Raw genomic sequence first — 26,920 nt, forward strand, 5'->3', positions numbered from 1 at the left:
GCTGAGTGGAGGAGAGCAAGAAAACAGGAGGCATGAAGACCAGATGATGGAATCCCAAGGTGATGGTGGCCTGTGTAGGGGTGAGAAAGTTTTCCTTTTTTTCCCCCTCTAGGTTCTTTGGCTGGTGTACTAATTAAGTTGACATGAGACAGAGTAACGGGAGAGAAACGAGTTTATTTTGAATGTACAGAAGCTCATAGAAATAGGAAATTCAAGAAAGTGGCCAAAGCAGGCAGCTTGTAGACCTTTTATTTTATTGTTTTTCAACATATGAAATTTATTGTCAAACTGGTTTCCATACAACACCCAGTGCTCATCCCAAAAGGTGCCCTCCTCAATACCCCTCACCCTCCCTCCCCTCCCTCCCACCCCCCCATCAACCCTCAGTTTGTTCTCGGTTTTTAAGAGTCTCTTATGCTTTGGCTCTCTCCCACTCTAACCTCTTTTTTCTTTCCTTCCCCTCCCCCATGGGTTTCTGTTAAGTTTCTCAGAATCCACATAAGAGTGAAAACGTATAGTATCTGTCTTTCTCTGTATGGCTTATTTCACTTAGCATCACACTCTCCAGTTCCATCCACGTTGCTACAAAGGGCATATTTCATTCTTTCTCATTGCCACGTAGTACTCCATTGTGTATATAAACCACCATTTCTTTATCCGTTCATCAGTTGATGGACATTTCGGCTCTTTCCATAATTTGGCTATTGTTGAGAGTGCTGCTATAAACACTGGGGTACAAGTGCCCCTATGCATCAGTACTCCTGTATCCCTTGGGTAAATTCCTAGCAGTGCTATTGCTGGGTCATAGGGTAGGTAGGCAGCTTGTAGACCTTTTAGACGAAGAAGCAGTATGTTTGTAAAGAAGCAACAAGACAAGGAAGTTTAGGCTTGGGGTAGTTCATTGGAAAAGAAGTAACAAGGTTTGTTTACACAGCCCTCTCAGCCTTGAATTCCCTATCGATGACGATAAGGGTGCCTCCTTTCCTCCTGGTACAAGGAGGGTACTATTCACATGGGAAATTTATCTCCTGCAAACAGGGGAACAAAGGACGGTCAGTGTCCTTGCGTTGGCGATTTCCTATGTCCCTTTAATTCAAAATAACCAATATGCCAAAGTGGTATATTTTGGAGCAGCCTGGGAGGAATGCCATCACCTGCATTAAGTCAGCATCGCAGGGATGCAGAAAAGGAACCAGGTTCCAGAGATCACTCAGGAAGAATCCGTAGGAGCTTGGGACTTGAGTAGCTGTTGGGAATGAGGAAAAGGGAAGGGTCTGAGATGGCCTCCAGGCCCCTGGGCAAGAAAGTAGCTGCCAGCCTACAGCAGTCAGTCATCCTGGGGAGGAGATGACTGCAGGGGATGTCCTTCACTGAGGGCTTGAGAATAGGAACAGATACACCTAGAGCCCCAACGAAGGGGCCTTTAATTCTGCTTTCCCGCCTGTTAAAACACAAAACTCAACTGAGTAAACATAAAGATCTAATTGGCTTTATTCAGTGATTCAGGAATCAAGGAGCATCCCTTAGAGCAAATAGAAAGGAGATGGGCGGAGCTGTACCAAGTGGTAAAGGCAGAAAGAGGGTGGGACAGGGAAGTCATAAACAAAGGAAAGGAATGTTTCAGGCAAGCAAAGGGCAAAGGGAAGGGCAGGGATCAATCACACAAATTACCTTATGGGTGCTGGTAGGATAATTCCAGATCGACTGGGGAAAGTTCACATTCCCAGGAAGGGCTGAGACTGCAGTTTTGTCTTGGTCTGCTCTCTTGGGGACAAGTGGCTCCGTTTGGGACCTGTTGTGCTGTTTTAGCCCTCCCTTTAAAGGAGGTAGCCCTGCACGAGGTACCTCTGTCCTCTAGGGACCAGTCACGGTCTGCATGCAGTGGTTCAGGAAACCAGTCTTTCGTAAAGGAGGTTAGAGGGTCCATTCTTCTTGCTTGTGGATTTTAATTGCCTATTTGGATTTCTGAAAACGAGACCTACCGCTGTTGGATCCCAGTACACCTCCTTCTGGAACAGCCTGACTTATGCACATTTGGGGTGTCAGGAACATTGTGTCAGTTAATTTTCTGTGAAAATATTTTGTGTCTCTCTTTGGGATCCCAGGCTCTCTGTGTTCTCCCACATAAAGATGGTAATGGCAGGCGGGAGGCAGTGCTGGCTGTCCTGGGGATTCAGGTTTGGTAACGGGACCCCAGGACGCTGGCTGCCCCCAAGTTTGGAGAAGGCAGGAGTGGGCTGAGGGCCGAGGTAATGGGCAGGCCGTGTGCCTGGACACCCGAGAACTAATTTTAGGTTTAGCAGCCACATTGGAGAATGTACCTTTAGGAAGCTGCGAGGCTGACATTGTGCAAATACGATAGGATTTAGAGCATCCTTGAGATAGACAGCCTGCCACATTTGGATTAACTGGCTGGGGTTTTTTTAATTGGTGTTTCTCACAGAAATCGGCATGAATCAGACAGATGCGGTAATGGCATATGGCAGCAAAGCGACAGACAGCAGGACATGCAGCTCAAGGTTTTGATCTGGGCTGGACTGCCATCCCCCACCCCATCCCTCCACCCCCCGCCCAAACCCCACTGGAACCTGATGGACTCATTTGCTGAGATGACAAAGGGACATGCAAACGCTTTTATAATTTATCGAGAGGGGAGGACAGACACTTCACCACCTTGGCCTGGTCAGAACTATCTTTGTTTTTGTCTTTGTGATCTTACTGGCTCACTTGGGTTCTTCAGCCTTTGCACGGCTCGGGATGGGCTAATTTGCATTGCTGTTCTGCTACGTGGCATCTTTTTGGGGTTCACGCTATTGCATTTGGAGCTTACTACTGGGGAACTGAGTCCACAAAAGGTTTATGTGGAACTCAGCAAATTGCCACACTCAATAACAAGGTTAAGAAAGAACAACAGCAAACATCGAAGGAATGTTTTGGTTTCGGGTGTGTGTGTGTGTGTGTGTGTGTGTGTGTGTACACACACGTGCACCCTTGCACATGCACGTGGGGCGAGGGAGACATGTTTGGTGGCTATATTTGTCACAGGACAGGTGTCCAGGAGTGGCTTTCTCTCTGTTGATTATATTTTTAGTGAGTTGCTAATAACCAGGATTTGCAGAGAATAAAAGAACCAGTGAATATTTGGAAATCTTTCCTTTTCTGTTTCTGTGCCCTGTAACCACAGTAACAAGACTTCATAGGGTTTTTTAAGAAGCAAATTATGATTGAATTGCTAATAAATATTGCAGATGGCGTAGAAACGACTGCCACTGAGTAACACAGTTTTCAGTGTGCAAATGAATATGTCCTTAGATGTCCTTTTGTGCAAAACCCATGAAGACTAAATCTACATGGTCCCCTTAGCCCTGAAGTTATTCATTCTGGACCTCACCAGAGAGGACGGACTGATGCCATATCCATATCAGGGGAGGGAGAGCCCTCTAGTGGAAAATCATCAGGGTAGACAGTACAGCAGGAAAGAAAGCCAAGAAGTCAAAGAAGGAACGTTCCATTTAGTCCCGCAAGTTGAACTGCAGCATGTAAACATGATGTGACTCGCCATGTCCTCCTGCTGACTTGGAAAATGTTTATCAAAAAATCTTGGCATGTGGAATCATCAAGAATATATTGAGGCCTGTGCTAAGTAGGTACTCAAAGTCATTATCTCAAGGGCTCTTAATGTTCTTCATAACCCTCACCTAAAAAGTTTGGGATGGGCAAGATCAGGGTGTAGGGGACACATTTTGGTGATAAATTAAAAAACCAAGTTTAAATTAGATGAGATGATCGGGGGCACCTGGGTGGCTCAGTTGGTTGAGCGTCCGACTTCGGCTCAGGTCACGATCTCGTGGTTCATGAGTTCGAGCCCCACATCGGGCTAGCTGCTGCCAGCTTGTCAGGGCAGAGCCCACTTCAGATCCTCTGTCCCCCTCGCTCCGCCCCTCCCCAGCTTGAGCTCTCCCAAAGATAAATATTTGAAAAAAAAAATTATATAAGATGACCCACTCGCCCACAGCGGGATTATTAGCGACAAGGTTTGTTCCTGGGTCCAGCTACTTCTTTGAACAGAAGAACACACCGTTCTAACCCTTGCCGTCCCCAAGGCTGTCACCTGAGTTGAGCCATGACTATCATTATAATGCACTGTGTTATTTATCTTGTAACTAGGAATAAAGCTCCAAAGCGCTTTCTCTCCCTAACCTCTGAAAATAATACATGTTGAGATTGTGATGCTAGATTTTTGCAAAAGTTTTCATACCCTCTTGACTGGGTCATGATATTTCCCTTGGCCTTTTATTCCTGCCATGAACTACTTGTAAATAAAATGAGAGGAAACTCTAAAAGATTTCAAAACTTGGCAGTTTAAAAGGATTTATGGATATTAATGGTTTCTATCGATAGACTTTAAAAGCATGTTGTGTGAGAAATGCCCTGTTGTACGTGTGCATTAATAATGCTTTCTAAAAACGTGTATCATCAGGGCTGGGGCCCCTTGCTCAGCTCTGTTACTGACTATTGTCCATGAGCCCCCGCCCTTCAAGGGTTCAAAAAGCATGTTTCCGGGCAGCAAGAACCCAACTTTGAAGCTTATGTCCTTCAAAGCCCATGGAAGATACATCACCAGGGCAGTAGAGGCAGCCAGTGAAAATACACCCTCAGCACATTTTAGCTAAAACCACAATTGCCTTTGTTTCTAGTCTGTGACACTGGAGAGTCTCTGACTAAATAGCCAACAAAGCTGGATTGTCCTTTTCTGAACGGAAAATGGCTACAGCAAGGATTTGTAAATCCTGTCTCTACTTCGAGGACCATCTCAAGGTCTCTTACCTTCCTTTGCAGCCTGGCAAATATGGCCCCTTCTGAACTCTCGGTGACCTTCCTCTCTGTGGGACTTGCATCATACGTTTACGATGTCATGGCTTAATTCCATGCATGTGTGCCCTGTCTCCCTGGCACGCCCACAATGCCTTTGAAAGCAAGGTCAATGTACTCTACGTCCTGGGTCTAGTTCACGCGCTCATTCATTCGTCTGGTAGCCGCTGTGCCTACCTGTGGCCAGGTCCTGTTATACCCTCTGGAAATAATTCGTGAACAAAACGAACAAGGTCTTTTTCCTGACAGAGTCCTCTGGGGGTGGTGAACCCTCAACTCGTAACCACAGATGGAAATTTTCCGTGAGGAGAGACAGATACAAGTTTACATCAGGCGATAGAAGTTAGCAGAGGAAAAAGGAATAGGGTACCTTTAGAGAGAACACTGGGTGGCCTTGCTTAGATTGGGGGGGGGGTCAAAAAAGGCCTCTGAAGTGGTGCTATTTAAGCCAAACACCGAAGACACATGGTCTCCCCCAAATAGCAAGAGCTAAGAAGTATTTCTGGCTTTGAGAAATGTTTAACTAGATCTCGGTTCACATAGTATAAACCTTCTAACTGTGTTTCCTCCGGACTCTATCTTCCAGCACAACCCAACCCCTCCTCTTATTTGCCACCAGCCTACATATGTTCTTTCTGGTGCTCCCTGGTTCTACAAGCCCGTGGAGACCCCTACCATGTCAGCTCACGCAAAAATGGAAGTGTTTAAAAAAAAAAGAACAACGAGATTCAACAGAGTAAATGTTAAAGATCTTATTTTATCCAGCGATCCATGAATTGGGCTGCATCCCATCCAGCAGAGAGAAGAGAGCCCCAAGAAGCTGTGCAAATCGAAAGACGTTTACAGGCAGAAAGTACCGACGCAGGAAGTTATACTAGCAAACAGCGGATTGTGTTATTACGTGCGGTTCTAATCGGATCCCTCTTATTCCCTTACAGGTGGGTACAGACGCTTCCAGCTTGAGAAAGGCAGACCCCAAAGGTCGGAGCGCTCTGTTGGCTGATATCCAGCAGGGAACTCGCCTACGGAAAGTCACACAGATCAATGACCGCAGTGCCCCACAAATTGAGAGTGAGTGAGCGGCGGGGCTAGGCCTGCTGTGAGGCGAGGGCAGGCCGTGGGAGGCTCAGCCAGGCACCGCTGGCCTGCTCAGGGAAGTTACCCAGCACCCACTCTGGGCCATAGCAGACTTGCTCAATGCACAGGCCACGTGGGTGAGAGAATCGGAGCTTCCTTTCCAGGTCGGCAGATGATCCATGGTGTATCTTCTACCCCTGTGCAAACGCTAAACAAACAAAAACGTGGTGGGATAGCTTCTTTTTAACCGTGACAAAATCCACATAATATAAAATTCACCGTGTTAAGCACCAAAGCGTCCAATTCCGTGGCATTTACCCATCCACAGTGTGGTTGCGGCCATCACCCCTGTCTCGTTTCAGAACGTTTTCATCACTCCACAAGGAAACCCCGCGCCCATTAGCGGTCACTTTCCATTCTGCCTCTCCCCCCCATCCCTGGCAGCTGCTAAATCCACTTTCTGTCTCTATGGATTTGCCTCCTTGGGCTATTCCTATAAATGGAATCATACACTCTGTGGCCTTTTGTGACTGGCTCCTTCACTTAGCACGCTGTTTTCAAAGTTCATCCATACTATAGCACGTGCCAATGCTTTACTGTTGACTAATATTCCACTGTCTGGCGATTTCACTTTGCGTTTATTGACCGTGAGATAACCTCTAAAGATCACCTACCCTGCATCCTCATAGCCCTCAAACTCAGTGAGAGAAAAATTAAAGTGTCATCATTAAAATATGCCACGTTTTTGTTTTCACGAGGAGAAAGATGTACTCAGAATTCTCTCCTAGGGTCAGATGACTGCAGCTTTCTATGTATAGAGTAGAGATGATCCAGGCTGAGGCCTGATTCTGCTACCCGGCAAATCTGGGGATTTCTCTGAGGTTCAGTCTGCTTACCTACGAGATGGGGGAAGATGATCATACCTGCTTTTTTGCTTTTTTTCATCAAGATTGCTGAAGGTTGAAATAATACATGCGGAACTATTCACCAATGTCGTCTCTCATTATGTCTTCATGTAGTTTTCAATGATGCACGTGATGGTAATTCCCAAGGATAGTCCTAAAAGTGTAATTGTATCTAGTATCTGTAACTATATGTGTTAATACACAAGGATAGACAAATTATTTTAGAGTATTTTCAGCAGTTGCCATGAAAATTAGTTTCCAGTTGGACCCGCTATCTAATTGGTTAAGCCCAGTTACCAGACAAACCCATTTGATCGGAACACTCGTTTCCTAATCATGCCAGTGAATAGGTAAATGTATATGAATACTCAGAATAATCTAAACCCATTCATCCACCAGTGGGCACTGTGCCCTGATTTCTCTGTGCAAGTGAGCTGCAGGCTCTGAACATTTCTTGCTAGGAACTCTTCCCTCAGCCGAACGTCTTCTCATCGTACACAGTTGGTCATCACACACGTCTGGAAGGCTGGAATTAGTGACCCCTGTCCCCCAGGGTTTCACGAGCTTTCTCTCCTGTAGAAGAAAAGATTCAGGGAAGGGTAGGGGGCTCAGGGAGTGAGAGCCAGGGAGACAGAGAAGGAAAATGCCAAAGCACAGATCATTGCAGACCTTCACTTCCTGCTTGCCATTCTGGGCCAGACTCTGTGGACGAGAAGTTAAAATTACCGGCTGAACTGAATCTCTGGGTTTTCTCTGTCTGGTCCTCCCACAACAACCGTCGAGTTGAAAATAGGGCCGGCGCCACACCTGCAGTGTGTGAGCGTTCTCATTCGAAAGGTGCTGCCGGTTCCCCTGCCGGCACCTACGGAATGGCAGCGTTTAGGCCCCTTTGTTTCGGCCACTCTTCAGGGTACTCGGCTGCTGATGGTCAGTTGCGTGGTTAGGTCCAGAGGGAACAGCAGACAGCACGAGCTGCAGGAGTCTGCGGGGCATCCGGGCAGAGGGCGTTTGGGAATGATGCCCACTAGAAGGGGAAGGCTGGAGGTGGGGGAACGAACGGGAAGGCTGCCCCAGGCGGTGCTGGACCACGGGCCCGGGATGACAACTGGCGGCTCAGCTCTGCTCACAAGTCCTCACCCACCTGCCTCTTCTCTGCAAAGGTTCTAAGGGAGGCAACAAAGAAGGAGGAGGTTCTGCAAACTCTCGAGGCGGAAGCACACCCCCAGCCCTGGGAGATCTGTTTGCCGGTGGCTTTCCAGTGTTGCGTCCAGCAGGCCAGAGGGATGCAGCAGGTAAGGGACAATTCAGACTGGCTGCCTCGTGGTCTTTCCCTCCTTAACGTGTGGAACCAACAGGGCGATCCTCACGTGCCAGGAGGGTGGTGACGTGTTTTTAGTGAAAAGTCGTATAGCAGTAGATCATGGATTGGGGAGCACGTACTGAAAGTATCCAAAGCATCATGCTCAAGGGGTCTTGTAAGTCATCCCTTTGTAATTACTGAAGAATGATTTGCCATAGTGTGTAGTGTTTCGCAAAGCTGTGACTGGGGCTCAGACGGCAAAGTACAGATGAAGGGTATAAATCGCGTTAGAAAATCATAGTGACATCACTGTAATGTGAGTCATTGTATCAGTTAGGCATTGCTGTGTAACAAAATAGCCTAACACTTACGGGCTTTAAATAGCCACTTATTTCGCTTATGGTTCTGTGGTTGGCCATTTAGGGTGGTCTCAGCTGGGCCCCCTCTACTAACTCCAGCTTGGGTAATTGGCTTTGGCTAATCTTACAGTTCTTGTTCTTTGGTGCCTCAGCTGAAATGACAGACCTGACTGATCCATACAGTCTCTCGGTATCTAGCAGACTATTTGGGATTTTGTGCACGTCGGTGGCAGGGTTCCAAGAGGACGGAAGTATATAAAGTCTCTTAAGACTTAGTCTGAGAATTGGCACAATATCTCTTCCTACCGCATCCTCTTACCCAAAGCAAGCCACAGGGCCGGCCCAGAAACGAGGGTGGAGAAAGACACTTCACCTCTTGATGACAGAATCTGTAAAATCACATTTCTTTTTTTTAACGTTTTATTTATTTATTTATTTATTTATTTATTTATTTATTTATTTATTTTTGGGGGACAGAGAGAGACAGAGCATGAACGGGGGAGGGGCAGAGAGAGAGGGAGACACAGAATCGGAAACAGGCTCCAGGCTCTGAGCCATCAGCCCAGAGCCCAACGCGGGGCTCGAACTCACGGACCGCGAGATCGTGACCTGGCTGAAGTCGGACGCTTAACCAACTGCGCCACCCAGGCGCCCCGTAAAATCACATTTCAAAGATACAGAATCAGGAGGGAGTGGACAAGCAAGGCCATTTCTGCAACCAGTCTACTGCAGCCATTTGTGTGTTAGTGGATATCAGATGTTTTGAAAGCATTGCATTAAAATTGGGCAAATATATATTTATTGTGGGTAATGGGAATACTTTTTCCTATTATTGTTCTCTTTAGCCAGCAAGCTGAAATAAACTTCAAGAATGTCATTAATCAGGGAACATCAAGCCCCAAGCATTGCTGGCATAGAATCTTCTACCATGTGGCTTTGCTAATAACCTTTGGCTGGTGGTGGGGGGCGGGGGGGGGGGGTTCTGTGGCTGTTTGACATAAGGAGGTGCATTTGCTGCTGTCACCTACTGATAAAGTCCAGCAAAGATAAGGGCACTAGGGTGCTTTGAGGTCCAATTGAAACCCTCTCGGAAGCCATTTCATTTCCTCTTTTCTGCTAAGGGCTTGGCAAAGAGAGTTGACATTTCTCAAGGCCGCTTTCTTTTCCCAAATTCCTGAGTGGTAGCAAATAAACATCCTGTAGGGTATAAAATGTCCACTAGTTTCTCTTCACAGAAGAAAAGATAGGAGAAATACCCAGTCAGGTTTAACAGGGACCAGCCAAAGGAAGCCAGGTCATCTCCATTCCTACCTGTCTCCTGTAGGACACAAGTGAGTGGGGTTTGAGCCACTCTGTGAAGACAAGCATTGATTTCTGTAGAGGAGATAGAAATCCATAATGAAGTGACTGGTGATGCATGCTACAGGATGGAATCTCAAAGACAGAGACAATAAACAGATGCATGGGCTGGGTGTCATGTCAGAGTAAGACCAACCATGGCTCTCCTCTCTCAAAACACTTCCATCAGCTTCCTGGGCATTCAGAGAGAAGGGCTCTAGTCTCTGCTACCTCTCCATGGTCTTGCCTCCCGCTCTTGCTAGCACACGCCCTCCATTTCAGCCACATTGTCCTCCTTGCTGTTCTTGCACACACCAGGCATGCTGTTGCCACAGGGCCCTTGCACTGACTGCTCTCTTGACCGGAAACACTCTTCCTCGGGTGTCCACATGGCTCATTTTCTCCCATCCTTCAGGTCTCTGCTCATGTGGCACCTGATCAACCTATCAGTGAGGCTTTATGCATCCAGCCCACAAAAAATATCAGTCCCACCCCCTGACTCCATATCCCCTCTACACTGATTTAATTTTCTTGTATTACTTTTCACCATCCGATATATATTTACTCGTTAGTTTATTTCTGTCGTCTCCCTCTAAATATAAGCTCTGTGAAGGCAGGAGCTGTGTTTCTTTTCACTGCCTTAAAAATGCCTGATGTATGGTAGGTGTTCAGTAAATATTTGTTGAGTGGAACGTATACATAGGTAGCATGGTTGCAGAGAGCCATGAGGCCCAGAAAGCACAGAGTCTAGTGCTCACAGTACTTTTGGGAGTCCGTGAAAATGTTTGGATTTCTTTTAAAATCACTTTTAGGGTCAAAGATTCTATTTGTCTTTATGGCAACACGTCCCTAAAATGTCCTCCAAAGTCATAATGTGGCCTTGGCTTAGCGCTCCGAAGGAGTGGCCGTTAAAATAAGATAGGATGAGTAAACTGGGTACTATGGAACGTGTAATGAGACTTCCACGCAGTCCGAGATCTTCTGGAAACACCCACAGATTGAAGAAGGAAAACATATTTCATCTGTTTAAAATTTATGCTTTTTAATGTTTATTTATTTTGGAGACAGAGAGAGACAGAGCATGAGCAGGCAAGGGGCAGAGAGAGAGGGAGACCCAGAATCCGAAGCAGGCTCCAAGCTCTGAGCGGTCAGCACGGAGCCCGACGCGGGGCTCGAACTCACAGACCGTGAGATCATGACCCGAGCCGAAGTCGGAAGCTCAACCGACTGAGCCGCCTGGGTGCCCCAAAACATGTTTCATCTTTTGATAACCCCCCAGGCTCTAGATGCACTCAAGCTGGCCTTTCCCCACCCGCTTTCTGGCCTCTTTTTGTGTTTCTGTTTGGATTTCCAGGGTTAACGTCTATGTTATGAAGGAAAACCTCCTCCTTCCTTCCCTTGGCACTTACTCCCCTTGGCTCTCTCCACGGGCCCCCTGCTACCTGGCTTCCTGGCCTGCACGCAGGCTAATTCCTCTCTCCTGGGGGCCTCACCTCACACGTGTGCTGCCAGCTGTCTGCTTCATCCTGGAGTGGGCATGAGCATAAGCCGAATGAGGATTTGTGCCTTCCTTGCCTCTGCTGTTCATGTCACAATAAAGATAGGTTTGCCCACGTCTCATTCGCCTGGCCGCTTAGTCAGCAGAGGCTCCTGTGTTTTTAACTGACTCATTCTGAGCGTTTCTGAATCTTGGAGACATGGTGTCCTTAGTCACTTAGAAAGTCAGGATTGGTTACTCAGTGGCTGAATCTGCTCCTCCTCAAACTTGCTATTCCTTTAAAGTTCAGGGAGCAAGCAGTCATATAGGGAGGCCTCGGCCTGGTTAGGGACCTGCCTTGGTCCTCTGTCTTCATCTCTGTGTGCTATGGGAACAGGCTTAAGACCTTGAAGGCAGGAATCCCTGAGCCTGACACCTGCCCTAGACCTCACATGAAATGTCTAATGTTAGAATCGCAGGGGGCGGTAGGTCCTGTCCTTGGAAAGGCCAGGCGGAGGCCCTCACTCCTGGCCACGGTCAGCCGGGTGTTATGGCGGTGCCTGCCTCAGGCCCCGAGGGGATCCAGTCAGCCAGGGTGGATGCCTCCGTGCGAAGACATTGCCTCTTCCACAACCACCCCCAAAGGAAATCCTCAGCAGAGGAATAATGGCACCACCACCCTGCCTTCAGAGCAGCCATCCTGTAGCTGAGACGTGTAAAAAGCAGTGCTGCCCGGGTAACTGTCACATCGTAGCCAGAGGAGGGTCACCATCCTTTTGGAAAGCCCGATACTGTCATCCTGCCCACCGAGTTTCAGCCCCAGCGTCGCCGCCACCACACCTTCCTTTGAATGGCCTGGCTTTTGGGGTCAAGTGTGTTGGGGTACCATCTTGCACCTGGTTGGGTGAACGCACCCGGGGACGCACCAGCAGGAAAGCTCCGAACCGCTGCCTGATGCTGGGGTTTATAATCTGATTCGGCAGCTGTGTTTCCTATTCTGCAACACCCAGGAAGCTGTCTGAGAAGCGACCATCTTTTCGAGCGCTCGCCACATGTTTTCAAGGGGGTTGTAAATTACAGGGGTGCAAGAATAGGAAAATACGGCTTCCCTAGAATTCCATTAGGGAGGGCACTATATTTACTTAGAAGGAGTATTGTAACGAGCCTCCTGAGGGGACAGTGATGCTCCAAAGACACATTAGAGCAGTGGCTGCAGAATTTCCATGCACTAAACAAGGAGAGGAACATTTTTGTCCTCGGCGAGGGACAAAAGGGTAAGGAGCACAGCAAAAGGGCGCACAGAGAGCGACAAGGCCCCTCCTAGGGAGCACCTCCACCCCAGTCTTCCATGAAGTATGCCAAACACACATCACTGGGAGCGGCATGCTACTCCAGGTTTGTTGACTTCCAAAGGGGCATTGGGTTTCAAGTTGGGGTTCGTGGATCTGTGCGGTGAGGGAGCCAGGAGATCAGGAGACCGGGAGCCCATTGGAAATGGACATGTCTTCGGAAAAAGAGGCTTTCAAATTCCAGAGCCGTGGGACTGGGAGGTTCAAGGTCGTCGGACCTGGATCCCCAAGGCTGTGTGTCTTCCCACTGACTTCTGAGTTACTTATATATTCGAGGAATGATGGATCTTCTGGTCTTGATGCAAAACCGAAGTCCTTGTTCACGAAATGCTGGAAATGAGGAAAACCTCCCTAGCAAGGAGCTTCTGGTTGGTACGGCTGAGGATCCAAACTAGGATGTAAAGGCTGGGTACCCGACTGGATTGACCCAGTCGGTAACGGTGAATGAGTGTGAGGGTGGCCTTGAGGTAGGGGAAGGCAGAGAGGGTCAGAGCAGCCCTGTGCCCTGGGCTGGGAGACTTGTGGGCCCTTGGCAGGTGCGGGCAGAGATGGGCTGGAACAGGAAGGCTGGCACTTGCAAGGACCTTGGGGCGGGTCCAGCCAGCCCTCTCGTGGGACAGCTGCCGCACCTGAGGTCTCCCCGTGAGCGTGCAGGAAGAGAGCATCCACCATGCATTTGGCTGACATCACGCTGGACGGCATCTGTCACAGCCGCCCACATACTCGGGTTCCTCTGTCCTCTGTGGCTGACCTAACTCAGAGCTTGTTTACTTCCAGGTGGCAAGACAGGGCAGGCCCCTGGCTCCCGGGCGCCTTCTCCCCGGCTTCCTATCAAAACTATCAGTGGCCCGCTTAACCCCCCTGCATCTCCCAGGCTAGGCAATGCCTCTGAGGTGCACGGCGCTGCCAGGACAGTCCCTCCTCGCCCCAGCATGCCCGCCCCACCGCCTCCTACCCCACCCCCACCTCCTCCGCCCCTGCCCCCACCCCTGCCCCCTTCCTCCCCCACCAAAACTCCGCTGGTGTCCCCACCTGGCCCACCCACCAAAGGGAACCCCCCAGTGGCTGTACCCCCTCTCCCCTCCGTACCTCCCCCTCCCCCTCCCCCCCCTCCCCCAACTCCACCCCCCCTTCCCCTGGCCTCCGTTCTCAGTGACAAGGCAGTGAAGCCTCAACTAACCCCCTTGCACCTACCACCCATCCCACCCCCACTCCCCCTCCTCCCACCTTGTGGGTATCCGGGGCTCAGTGCAGATGCTACCAGCCCCGCCCAGGATGTGCGGGAGCCTCCCGCCCCACCGCCCCCGCCACCCCCACCCCCTCTTTATGCCTCCTGTACCCCGAGGTCCTCTGTGCCTGCGCCTCCTTTGCCAGGAGCTAACAACAGCAGTGAAGCCCCGCCCCCGCTGCCCCCCAAGTCTCCCAGCTTCCAGGCCCAGCCACCCAAGTCCAGCGTTCAAGCCTTGCCTACACCTCCAGCCCCTCCGGGATCCCAGACGTTCGTGCAGAAGAAGAGGCCCGGACGAGGCCCAGGTGAGCACCACTGTCCCGGTCCAGGGTGGCCATATCAGAGGATCACCCAGCCCTGCCAGTAATTATGGAGGTGCTAGGGACACAGCCAGAGGCCTGCTTCTAGGAGCCACTTGGGGACACCTTGAGATGTCTTAATTCTTAGGATTTTGTTTTAGAACCGAGCTATCAATACCCCTCGTGGAGCACGATGAAACTTGCTGTATGGGACTTTATGTTGTATTCATGTTAGAGACAGGAAACCAAGGGGGAGAGGGGTTGAAAGATTTGTCCAAGGTCGTGCAAACCCCTCGCCAGGCATTCTGGCCTTAATCACCTTGCAATTACTAGCTGTGTGACCCTGAACAATTCCTTAGCCTCTCTGTGCTTTCTTCTCCTCATCTGTTAAATGGGGATACCAATAATTCCCACCTTGTGTGGTTGCTGGACCAGGGCCTGGCAACATTGAGCTCTAGAGAAGGGTTTTTTTATTCTTACTGTCATCGCTCATTTACCCAAATCTCCTCTCTGCAGTGGAGGGGGCTGTGGATGCAGTTTGTTTCCAGAACCAGGTCTCTGCTGTAATTTCTGCCTGAGTTATTACAAGCTGGCCCCCAGCCACAATCCGCACTGGCCCTCCACAGACTGGATTAGCGTTCTGCCTTCTTTCTGGCAGGTTCTCGTGCTGACTCAAGAAAACTAAAGGTCTGCATTTCAAGCCAAATAGTAAAACTAATTCCTTCACATATCTAGCAGAGAGGGTGTTGGATTGAGCATGCGTACCCTTAACTGATGTCCAGATACTGGGGAGGCTTCATTCACCTCTGGTGTCCTTCTGAATGGAAAGCATACACACATACCCACACATACACACACATACACACATGCTCATAAACACCATCCACACACACACGCCAACACACATCCACATGCACACATACATATTCCTCGGTCTTTAAGAAAATCTTTTGATGCAGAAGCTTTCTGAAATGTGTTTCCTCGAATTAGAAATAATACAAGCTCATTGTAGAGCAAGTAGAAAGCAACTGAAATCACCAAAATAACATCACCCAGAAATAAAAGCTGTCCCATTTCAGTGTACTTCCCATCATTTTTTTTTCTGAGTATGTCTACGTATTTACAAAGTTAATACTATCTTGAATATATGATTCAAATATTTCTATTCTCTTTCTGTTTAATGTTCCATCGAAAGCAGTCTTGTCAAACCATTGAAGTTTATTCAGAAGCATATTGATATGATCAGCGGTATATACCAGATTTCTAGTATGAAGTTGATTCTATTTTTTTCTATATTTTTCTATATTTTTATCGTAAATAGTATTGCAGGAAATACTTTTGTAGCAATTGTCACCTACCTTTTGTATATTTTGAAAAGACAGTTTCCTGATAAGGAATTCCTGATACAAAGGGCAAGAATATTTTTTTTTTTTTAAGTTTATTTATGTGTTCTGAGGGGAGGGGAGGGGCAGAGGAGCCTAAGCTCGACTTCTTGGAACCTTGAGATCATGACCTGAGGCGAAACCAAGAGTTGGACGCTTAACCCACTGAGCCACCCAGGCGCCCCAGGGCAAGTGTATGTGTAAAGCTCTTGGTCATGAGAGAGAAGGTTTGAGGCATTCTGTTTTCAACTGAGTGGTCACCATAAGGCCAGCATTCCTAGTAGTGAGACAGCTGCCCATGATTTCTTCATGGGATGGTGAAAACAACGCCTTAGATTCAGAGACATCTGAATTCAACCTGGCCTCCCCATCCACTCCTGTGTAATCTCTTGCCAGTTTTTAAATGTTTTGAACCTTGCTTTTATGTGGGGGGGTGGGGGGGGCGGCAAATGGAGATAACACCTTTCATGGAGGATCGTTACGCATATTCAGTGAGAGAATGTGCCTGAAGTGCATTGTGTAGAGCAGGGGCTCACTGTGTCATCTCCTTACCATAGGAAGGGACAGTTTTTCCTCCAGAAGAGGAGTCAGCAGCCACCGTAGCCCCTTCACCCCTTTAGTCTGCTTACGGGAGCCAGTAAATCCTAGTGGGTCCTGATTCTGAGAAAGGGAAGACCGGGGTGGTAAGCCCAAGGCCAGGAGCAGATGCTGTTCTGGCCCGTCTCCTTGTGTCTTTGGATGTGAAACTTAGTTTTCCACGAACAAAATGAGGGCAATTTCTGCCTCAGGCCAACTGGGGGGCAGAGAAGGAGGTTGTAATCGTGGGCATTTTGTCACAGGTAATAGCGGTGTGGTGGTCATCGTTTCAATAGGTGAAGAGTAGAACACCCACACTGACGTGCTCCTTCTTAATTGCCAATGAGTCATTCAACAGAGTACTGACAAGGGAGAGCGAGCCTCCCACAGGCATCATCAGGGCTTGGTGACGGAGGTGGGACTTGAGTTGGGCCCTGGTGGGTGGGGTGGGTTTAGGTATTGACTGGAAGGAGAAAGAGTGTCTGCCGTGCAGGGGAACCCCCGCGAGCAGAACCCCGGGGATAGGAGCAAGCCCCGACAGCTTGTTCGTCCCACCTCCCTCTGCACCTCACCCACAGACAGTCCCTCCCTTTCTTCGGACTGGGCGATGGTTTCCCCTTCTTTGAACGGTGCCGTCTGATACTGAAGGTTGTTGTCACCATTAACATTGCCACAGCAGCTAACATTTATTGAGCCCTTCCTACACGCCAGTTGACTTCACTCATTCAACCCTCTCATCAACCCTAGAAGGTGGGTGTACTGTTATCCCCATTTCACGGTTGAGGAAACTGAGGCGCAAGGATGCTGTGTCATTATCCCTGCAAGAGAACTAGAATTCGGTCCTGAGCAGTTTGGCTCCAGAGGCTGCCTTTTCATTCACCGTAGCATACTACATCCAGAGATCTCAGCACCTCACCTCCCACCGAAAGTTATAGCCTCTGCCATTCCTGTCTCTGAATTCTCTGGCATCTTTTCTATAAGGGACCAGTGGGGGAAAGCTAAATCCACCCCCAGCACCGCCTGCGAGGTCACCCACCACGGAGCTTTCCAGCAGAAGCCAGCAGGCCCCAGCCTGGACCCCGACACCGGAGCCGGGAGGTCAGCTGCGGAACGGAAGCCTGCATATCATCGGTAAGTGGGCCCGCCCTCGGCCCGTGCCGGCTGCCAGCGAGGAAGGGGCTTCCCTGGCCCCTGGAGGGAGTTTGCCGGCCCACCATTTCAGGGTGCATGCTTCAGGGTGCAAGCAGGAGCTCACTCTAGCACAAAACAGCCCACAAGTTGGGTGAAATAGGGTTTCTCGCGAGGCTTTCTGGGAGGTTCCAGAACCCATTCCTCTAACCATCTGTCTGAGATGAGAAAGAGGGAAGAATACCGACATTTAAGCTGCGCATGTCTGCGTGTATGTGTCTGTCTCCACGGAGAAATCCAGGCATATTGGATTAAAAAAGAATAGAGTGATCTGGAAACGGTGAAAGAACGAATAGAAGGCCCACTAGACAGAGGGAGAGGTAGGGCAAAAATTTGGACATAGGAAGGAAGGTTCTCTGGGCTCAGATACAAAGCCTAGATCACAAAGCAGGGACTCAGCTCATGAAAGGGCTGAACGCCACCTGTCCCCTTGCAGTCAGGAGCTCAGGGAAAATCCTGTTCGCTTTGGGGAGCCCGCGTCCCCGCCTGGGGAGCCCGCGTCCCCGACTAGACACAGGCCGTGCTCCTTCCCACCAGCCGGGCTGCGGACTCCTGTTCTGCTCGCCCCTCCCAAACAAAGGCCTCCCCAGGGGCTCAGGGGTAGCTTCAGGCCACAGGGACTCTGCTGGTGCCGTGTCGCTGTCACGTTCCCCACCTCCGACTCTGGACCCTCGATAGCCCTGTGGCACTTCTGCCTTTAGAAGCTCCCTTAAGATGTTGGTCAAAGCAAACCGGAGTGGGTGATCAGGGAGAGTCTGTTGACCCCGCTTTTCCTGACTCCCCTTGTCCGAGCTAACGAGCAAACACGGAGAGGTAGATGGGTGTCTCAGGGGGCAATCGCCCAGCCGTTAAAACCCTTGCACTGGGCAGGCAAACCCGTGTGCTCCTGGAAATTTTCAAAACTTGGGTCATCACAATAGCTAGAGTAATTTTGCTGTTTTCCACGTGGGCAGATGACTTTGAGTCGAAATTCACGTTTCATACTGTGGAAGACTTTCCTCCTCCAGATGAGTATAAACCATGCCAGAAGAGTTACCCCAGCAAGATCCCCAGAAGTAAGTACCACCTTGGGAAGCCTCTTGGTTTATACAGAATTAAGTGCTTAGTGTGACTGATGGGCTACAGGCTGCCTAAAGGATGACGTCATGATTTCACTACTCAAGGGTACAGTGCTATCCATGCTTCTGCAAGCGTCAGAACATTTCCTGGCCCCCAAGGATTCATTTAGAAGCTTTTTATTCCAGCATTGATTGTTTGGCTTCGGATTTGAGTGCCTAGATTCACCACTTGTCCCTCCCCGCCTTAGGGCTTTTGACAAGGGAGCTGAACACCCCGAGACAACAGCAAAGTGGGACACGGGAGCTTTGTATTAATAACTAGAGAAGATTCTTAGAAACCCCAATTCAGAACTCTAGCAGACTGTGAAATGGGGAGTGTCCTTAGGTCAATGATTCTCAACCTTGAATACACATTAGAACAACCCAGAGAGCTTTTAAAAATCCCAACGGCCAGACTGCACCCACACCAACTAAATCAAAATATGCAGGGTGGGATCCAGGTGTCCATATTTTTGAAAGTTGCCAGGTGATTCCAATGTGCAGCCAAGGCTGAAAAATCTCAGCCTGGGGAGAAACTGCCTTCTCCCAATTTCATCGTGTGGACAGCCTCCAAGGAGAAGCCTGCACTCTGCTTACCTGTTTAGCCCAAAGAGTGGAAGAGAAAGAGTCTGGCCTGCCCCTCAGGGCCAAAAGGGCAGGGAGGCAAGTACTTTAGGAAAACAGGAAGCCAAGAAAAGCAAGATGGGTTGTGAACCACACAGTGATGCTGCCTGTCAGTTAATATGAGCCAGACCTGGTCCAGTGCTGAGCCAATCCGATTGGGCAGGAGCTGGTAAGAGGGGACAGAGACGGCAACATGGGGTAAGGGTCATATGTTTCCCACCCCACAGCATGGGTGAGGCCCCCAATCCCAGACATCTGTAGACTAGCATGGAAAACCGTCAGTGTCCTGGGTTAGCCCAAGACCGTGAACTGGGCTCTTTGACCTCTTCCTTCAGAGGAACTTTTGGCAAAGGCTCTTCTCCAGCGTTCATCTCCCTGCAGGCAGACCAGGGAGCTCGAGCCTGTGCCCTGCTCAGGTCACAGGTGCCCTTGGAATCAGCCTGGGCAGGTCTTTTTCTGCTGGCCTGTGGGATTGCACATTTAGACAGAAGTGGCCTTGTGTGCTTTTTTTTTTTTTTTATTTATTTTTTCAACGTTTATTTATTTTTTGGGGGAACAGAGAGAGGTCAGAGCATGAACGGGGGAGGGGCAGAGAGAGAGGGAGACACAGAATCGGAAACAGGCTCCAGGCTCCGAGCCATCAGCCCAGAGCCTGATGCGGGGCTCGAACTCACGGACCACGAGATCGTGACCTGGCTGAAGTCGGACGCTTAACCGACTGCGCCACCCAGGCGCCCCGCCTTGTGTGCTTTTTAAATAATATGTAAAGTCTACTGCTGTGAACTTAAAGAGAAAGAGGAGGAAGAGAAGAGCAGGACAGAATGGAGGGCCAAAGATGAAGTCAGTACAAGGCTCATTTCCTTTCCCTAAGCAAGGGTTTGCTCACCGGCCACCTTCCTGCCCCAAATCCCACCGTTCTTTGTTATACCCGGACTGTAACACGTGAATGTGACACGTGGCCCCTACCCTAAACCAGAGGTCAGCAAACATTTTCTCTAAAGGGCCAGAAACGACATATTTGGGGCTCTGCAGGCCACACGTTCTCGGTCACAACGACTCGGTCCTGCTATTTTGACCTGAAAAGAGCCACGGACCACACATAAATGGATGGGCACGGCTGTCTCCCAATAAAACTTTATTAACAAAAACAGGTGCTGGCTGGATTTGGTCTGCCGGCCATACTTTGCTGATCGCTGCACTAAATTGTTCCAGAAAAGCGGATTCTTCGAAATCTCCTTCTTTTGTGCGGCCTTTCTCAGTAGCGTGCTGTGCAGTCCTTCGACCTTCAGACTCAGCAAGTTCTAAAGTTAGCCGTACTTTTGAGCCCAGGGTGCCCAGTCTCCTCCCTGAGAATGGAAGAGAAGCCACCACAGGAGGACACAGCTGGCAGTCTGCACTGCGTTCCTCTCATCTCAGAGAGAGGGTCAAATCAGTGCCCACGCACAAAAAGATAATCTGAGCCTCAGGAAGATGCAGTTAAAAAAAAAAAAAAAAGAGGAAACGAGAAAGAAAGCGAACTGACATCCCACAGACCAGAAAGGGTATTTGCAGTTTCAAAAATAAAATATGGTTTTAGGTTGATGAGGCATTGACGGGCATAAAATACTCCCGTGGCTTCCTAGCACAATTAAATTAGCACGTTCCTGCCATCCCTGTGAGCGGTAGGGTAGAACCTTGTTAATTCTATCAGTGTGAGTCTGATACAGTTCATGCCTGTCTGGTTACATCTCTCCTTACAGCTCTCTTCCTTCTCCCCATTGACCTGGTTCCCCGAGATTCGCGTTCTTCATGTCTGGGGGACGGTGTTGGTTCTGTTTCACACTCTTTTGTAGCAATCCTGGCTTTGTCTCCTCCCGCTTGCTCGCTTTCTCTCTCTGCTCCTGACACACACACAGCCCACAGATCCCCTAATGCTTAGCTTTTCTACCTGTTCTCTTCACTGTCTCCGCCCTGCAGGTGTTAGCTGTTTTCTTCCTTTGACAGGGTGATTTTACCTAATTTTTTTAATGTTCTCAAAATGCATTAGCGGGCCCCTGGGTGGTTCAGTCAGTTAAGCGTCTGACTCTTGGTTGCGGCTCAGGTCATGATCTCGTGGTTTGTGAGTTCGAGCCCCACACTGGGCTCCACGCTGTTAGGGTGGAGCCTGCTTGGGACTCTGTCTGTCTGTCTGTCTCTCTCTCTCTCTCTGCCCCTCCCCTGCTTGCATTCTCTCTGTGTCTCTCTTTCTCTCTCTCTCTCAAAATAAATAAAATAAACACTAAAATTTTTTTTAATGCATTAGGTTCCTCAATAAGCTAATCATGTAATTACCATAGGACCCAGCAACTCCATTCCTGGGTATACAGTGAAAAGATCTGGGTTCAGACAAGACCTCCTACACACATTCACAGCAGCACTATTCGCAATAGCCAAAAGAGAGAAACATCCCAACGTCCATCAGCTGATGAATGGACAAAGAAAGTATATAGCCATACAATGGAATGCTATTCGACACTAAAAGGAAATGAGGTGCCATAGATTCCACAACACGGATGAACCTTGAACACGTCATGATGAGGGAAAGAATCCAGACACAAAAGGCCACATACTGTATGATTCCATTTGTGTGACATACCCAAGACAGGCAGACCCTTAGAGACAGAACGTAGATTTAGCAGTTGCCAAGGGCTGGGGGTATGAAGAACGGGGAATGACTGCTCATGGGTATGGGTTTGCTTTGGGGATGATGAATCTGTCCTGAATCTAGACAGAGGTGACGGTTGCACAACATCGTGAAGGTACGAAAGGCCATCAGTGGCAGATTTTACGTTATGTGCATTTTCGTGCAATAAGAAGAAAGAAAGAAAAAATAAGCCATCAGGAGGGATCTCTGGGGGAAATTGCGTAGGTCACAAATGCTTATTAACATAGTGTTGATAGAAAGAGTGAAGTTATCATTATATTGATCCATACCTACTGAGGCCCTTACCCACTAGAGAGATTCAGATAAATGATCCCCCGCCACGCCCTCAAGAAATTCACATTCTGATGGAGAAAGGGAGGAGAGGCAGACACCTAACCCAACATTTCAGTCTGGCGTTCCCAGCAGTCATGTCAGTGAGAAAGTGGCTGGTTAGAAATTTGCTTACATCTCGGGGCGCCTGGGTGGCTCAGTCGGTTAAGCGTCCGACTTCAGCTCAGGTCACGATCTCACGGTCCGCGAGTTCGGGCCCCGCGTCGGGCTCTGGGCTGACGGCTCAGAGCCTGGAGCCTGTTTCCGATTCTGTGTCTCCCTCTCTCTCTGCCCCTCCCCCGTTCATGCTCTGTCTCTCTCTGTCTCAAAAATAAATAAACGTTAAAAAAAAAAAAAAAAAGAAATTTGCTTACATCTCAACTCCTTTTTTTTTTTTAACTTTCATGGTTTGAAAATACAAAACATGAAATTTTCCATCTTAACCACTTCTGAGTGTACATTTCAACAGCCTTAAGTATGTTCACATTGTTGTGCAACCCATCTCCAGACCTCCTTCCATCCTGCAAAACTGAAGCTTCGTACCCAGTAAACCCATTAAAATCGGACTACTCTCGGTTCCTCATATAAGTGGCACCCTCTAATATTTGACTTTTTGAGACTGGTTTCTTTCATTTAGCACCATGTCCTCAAGGTTATTCACTTTGTACCATCTGTCGGAATTCCCTGCCTTTCTAAGGTTGAATAATATCCCATTGTATGTACGTATGGCATGTGTTCACCCATTCATCCATCCATGGACTCTTGGGTGGATTCCACCTTTGGCTATTGTGAATAACGCTGCTGTCAACATGGATATACAAATACCTCTTTGTGTCCCTGCTTTCAATTCTTTTGTGTATATGCCCAGAATTGCTGGATCATGTGGTAACTCTATTTTTTAATTTTCTGAGGAACCACCATATTGATTTCCATCTTACATTCCCATCAACAGCACACAAGGGCTCCAGCACGTCCTCGCTAACGCTTGTTATTTTCTGGGTTGTGTTTTGTTCTACTTAACAGTCGTGAAGTGGTACCTTGTTATGATCCAGTTCCTATTTTATTTTATTTATTATTTTTTTTTTAATTTTTTTTCAACGTTTATTTATTTTTGGGACAGAGAGAGACAGAGCATGAACGGGGGAGGGGCAGAGAGAGAGGGAGACACAGAATCGGAAACAGGCTCCAGGCTCTGAGCCATCAACCCAGAGCCTGACTCGGGGCTCGAACTCCCGGACCGCGAGATCGTGACCTGGCTGAAGTCGGACGCTTAACCGACTGCGCCACCCAGGCGCCCCTCCAGTTCCTATTTTAAAAGAGTTACTGGGGTGCCCGGGTGGCTCGGTCGGTTGAGTGTCCAACTTTGGCTCGGGTCATGATTACACAGTTCGTGAGTTTGAACCCACGTTGGGCTCTGTGCTGACAGCTCAGAGACTGGAGCCTGCTTCGGATTCTGTGTCTCCCTCTCTCTCTACCCCTCCCCTGCTCATGATGCCTCTCTCTCTCTCTCTTAAAAATAAACATTAAAAAATTTTAAAGAATAGTACATAAAAGAGTTACTTTACATTTATGGCAAAACTAGCCACCACAATTTCCATTAGCAAAGAAACTTGTCCACTAAGTGCTGCCCTAACAGTACTGGGTGGTTCGTGTCATGAAATCAAAGGATTAGATGTCCCAAGACTGAGAGAATCCGTAGACACTGACAGAAGCTGAGCATCTATTACTGCCTTTGCGGAGGGCCGCAGGGCGGTGAGGAGTCCGCCCTGGGCTTAATCTTAGCCGTGCCTGATCATCACTGTTGACCTCACTCGTTCATAAGCTATCTTCCAACATCCCACTCTGTTACTACTCCTGTCCTTCTAGATTATTCCTTTATTCCTCTGAACCGGCAAAGGTGTTATCGTGCCTATAAAGCATCTCCCTTGGCCTACTCTGGTCGTTGGGCTATTTCTCTGCTCACAGACAGTGCCATGCCTTCTTCCTCCCCTTCTTCCCTTTCAGGCATTTTCCCCCACCCCTACCCCATGGAAAGAGACCTTAGCAAGACCTCCAGGGGACCTCCATGTCACCAAAGCCAGTGGTCAGATGTATTAGCCGCAGTCCGTCACACCCTCCTTCTGAAGCACATCTTCACTTAGATTTTCTGGCATCCCTCGCTTTCTTCCCTCCTTCCACTTTGTGCTTGCTGCCTCCCCATTTTTTGGCACACCAAATACTTTGGAGTCCTCTCTGGCTTCTTTCTTTCTCTCCTGCTCCACATCCAACTTACCAGAAAAATCTTGGGGCTCCTCCTCTGAAGTATATCTTCGATCTGATCTCTGTCGCCTCATCTTCCGCCTCAGCCCGGCCGAAACCACTGTCATTTCTCATCTGGAGACTGCAGGCGACCTACCAACAGGCTTCCCTGCCCCATACTGCAGGCCCCGTGATTTGTCTAGAGCCCAAGTCGAGTCAGGCCACCGTCTGCTTCAAATCCTCCACTGGATTCCTGTCTCGTTCTATATCCATTAGAAATTCCCACCTGACTCATCAGACCTACATGAAGTGCCCACACAACCAGCCGCACTCCCCACAAAACCTCCTTTCGCTCCAACAGCACAGACAACTTGGAGCTTGTAGAAAACTCCAAGCGCACTCCCACCTCTGGGCTCTGGGTTTGTACTTGCTGTTCTTTCTGCGGGACACTTTCCCCTGATATCCATGAGACTTCCTCCCTGCCTCCTTTGGGTCTTTGATCTAATGGCACTTTATCAGACACTTCTTCCCTGACCACTCTTTATTTGATAGCCCTCCCTGCCCCGTCACTCCTGTTCCTTCTGCTTTATCATCTTCTTCAATTAAGAAATGATTTTGTGGGGGCGCCTGGGTGGCTCAGTCGGTTAAGCGTCCAACTTTGGCTCAGGTCATGATCTCATGTTCGTGGGTTCCAGCCCCACATTGGGCTCTGTGCCGACAGCTCAGAGCCTGGAACCTGTTTCAGATTCTGTGTGTGTGTGTCTCTCTCTCTGCCCTCCCCTGCTCACTCTGTCTCTCAAAAAAAAAAAATGAATAAACATTAAAAAAAATTTTTTTTAAATAGAAATCATTTTGTGAATCTATGGAGAGGGAGAATAAGTTGTTGACCAAATCAACAGAAGAGAGAAGGGGCCAGAAGCATATACACTAAGTGTTGAGAGTGGTTAGCACTCAGAGGTAGAATGCTGGGTGGTGTTTATTGTCCTTATGCCTCACTGTTTTGTCCAAGTTTCCTGTAACAAATACTTATTACTTTTTGAGCATTAACGCTAATTTTAAAATTCCAGTTTATTGGGAGGGACGCTTGGGTGGCTCAGTCAGTTGAGTGTCTGACTCTCAGGTTCGCTCTGGTCTTGATCTCACAGTTCTTGAGTTGGAGCCCCACAGGATCTGCACTGTCAACGCAGAGCCTGCTTGGGATTCTCTTTCTCCCTCTCTCTCTCTCTGCCCCTCCTGCACTCGTGCACTCTCTCTTTCTTTCAAAATAAATAGGGGCGCCTGGGTGGCTCAGTCGGTTGGGCGTCCAACTTCAGCTCAGGTCACGATCTCACAGTCTGTGAGTTTGAGCCCCGCGTCGGGCTCTGTGCTGACGGCTCAGAGCCTGGAGCCCGCTTCCGATTCCCCCTCTCTCTGCTCCTCCCCTGCTCACACTTTGTCTCTGTCTGAAAAAGAAATAAAAACATTAAAAAAAATTTTTTTTAATAAATAAATAAACTTAAAAAAGAACTCCAGGTTATTGGGGGAGAGAATCTGATTGGCCGGTCCCTGGCCTGAGCACCTGTGGAGGGGAAGTGTGGCCCCACGGTACACAGGGTGACCCCACTAAGTTCTGTACAAGCGGATGTGGTCCAGGAAGGAGTGGCGGGGTTCACACCAACCTCAACCATGACGTCATGGCGGGGAAGGAGAGGAAAGGCCAGATATGCACTTTCTAAGGTTTAAATCTGGCAAATACTAGAATTGTCATTTCCAGCGAAACCCGTCATTTGCTTTGTTTGGAGACTGTGAGAGGCCTCCAGCATCGGAACGAAAGGGCCCTTTGAGGTCATTCAGACCAACTCCTTCACGTACAGCTGAAGAAGCCCGGGCAGAAATCGAGTGCCCTGCCCCTGGTCACAGCTGGGGCTCGCACCAAGGTCTCTGCTCCGTGTCCGGTGTTCTGCACACCTTCCTACCTCTCCCCCTGGTGCCACGTGGACCTCAGCTTGGAGAGCCCGTCCTGGCCCCAGGCTGCCAGTTAGTTGTGCTTCTCCTAGGAGTCCACCCTTGTGCTAACCCACCCCCCTCAGCATGCTGAGTCGCTGCAAGGCTGGCCGGAGTTCTGGAAGGCTCTCAGAGAGACCCAGCTTGAACGGCCAGCCCCGTCTGTAAATCCTCCCTGGCCCTTCTCCAGGTCTTGCAGAGTCCAGCCTCCTGTTGGCTACAGAATGATTTTCCCCCCCTCTGGCATGAAAGTATTTCTATGCCGAAGGCATCCTTCCTGAAAAATGTGACTTTCCTGGGCCTCCCCAGCTATACTGGCATAAATACAGCTCCGGGAGCCCGCTCTCGAAAGGAGAATGTGATGGATTGAATTGTATTTTGTGAAATAATAGAAAATGTATATTTCACCTGTGCCCTCAGTTTCTGGCACAAAGCTCCTAGAACCCTTGTCATTTCCTGAGGGATAAGAATACTACCAGCACCTTTTGTTCAAATATTTGGTCTTTGACCCCGGTTCCTGACACAGAGCTTCTGAATCCCTTGGAATATCCTGGGTGATAGGAACCTGTTTTGTTCTAATGAGGCAATGCCTGGTGGGATCCTGGGTGGGGGTGGGTCGTCAGAAAGATGAAGCCA

General features: G+C 49.0%; 1 protein-coding gene across 1 annotated transcript in view; it reads left to right on the plus strand.

Moving 5' to 3' along the window:
- The first annotated feature begins 4,932 nt into the window (after positions 1–4,932).
- Positions 4,933–26,920, plus strand: part of WIPF3 (WAS/WASL interacting protein family member 3) — a 28,596-nt gene continuing 6,608 nt past the window's right edge. Inside the window, exons 1-6 of the mRNA XM_032592500.1 lie at positions 4,933–5,059; positions 5,758–5,943; positions 8,015–8,146; positions 13,455–14,210; positions 17,144–17,293; positions 18,304–18,405. Of these exons, the coding sequence (XP_032448391.1) occupies positions 4,933–5,059; positions 5,758–5,943; positions 8,015–8,146; positions 13,455–14,210; positions 17,144–17,293; positions 18,304–18,405 (1,453 nt within the window). The remainder of the gene's footprint in view (positions 5,060–5,757; positions 5,944–8,014; positions 8,147–13,454; positions 14,211–17,143; positions 17,294–18,303; positions 18,406–26,920) is intronic.

Source organism: Lynx canadensis, chromosome A2 (assembly GCF_007474595.2).
Source record: "Lynx canadensis isolate LIC74 chromosome A2, mLynCan4.pri.v2, whole genome shotgun sequence".
In the NCBI taxonomy this organism is placed as follows: domain Eukaryota; kingdom Metazoa; phylum Chordata; class Mammalia; order Carnivora; family Felidae; genus Lynx; species Lynx canadensis.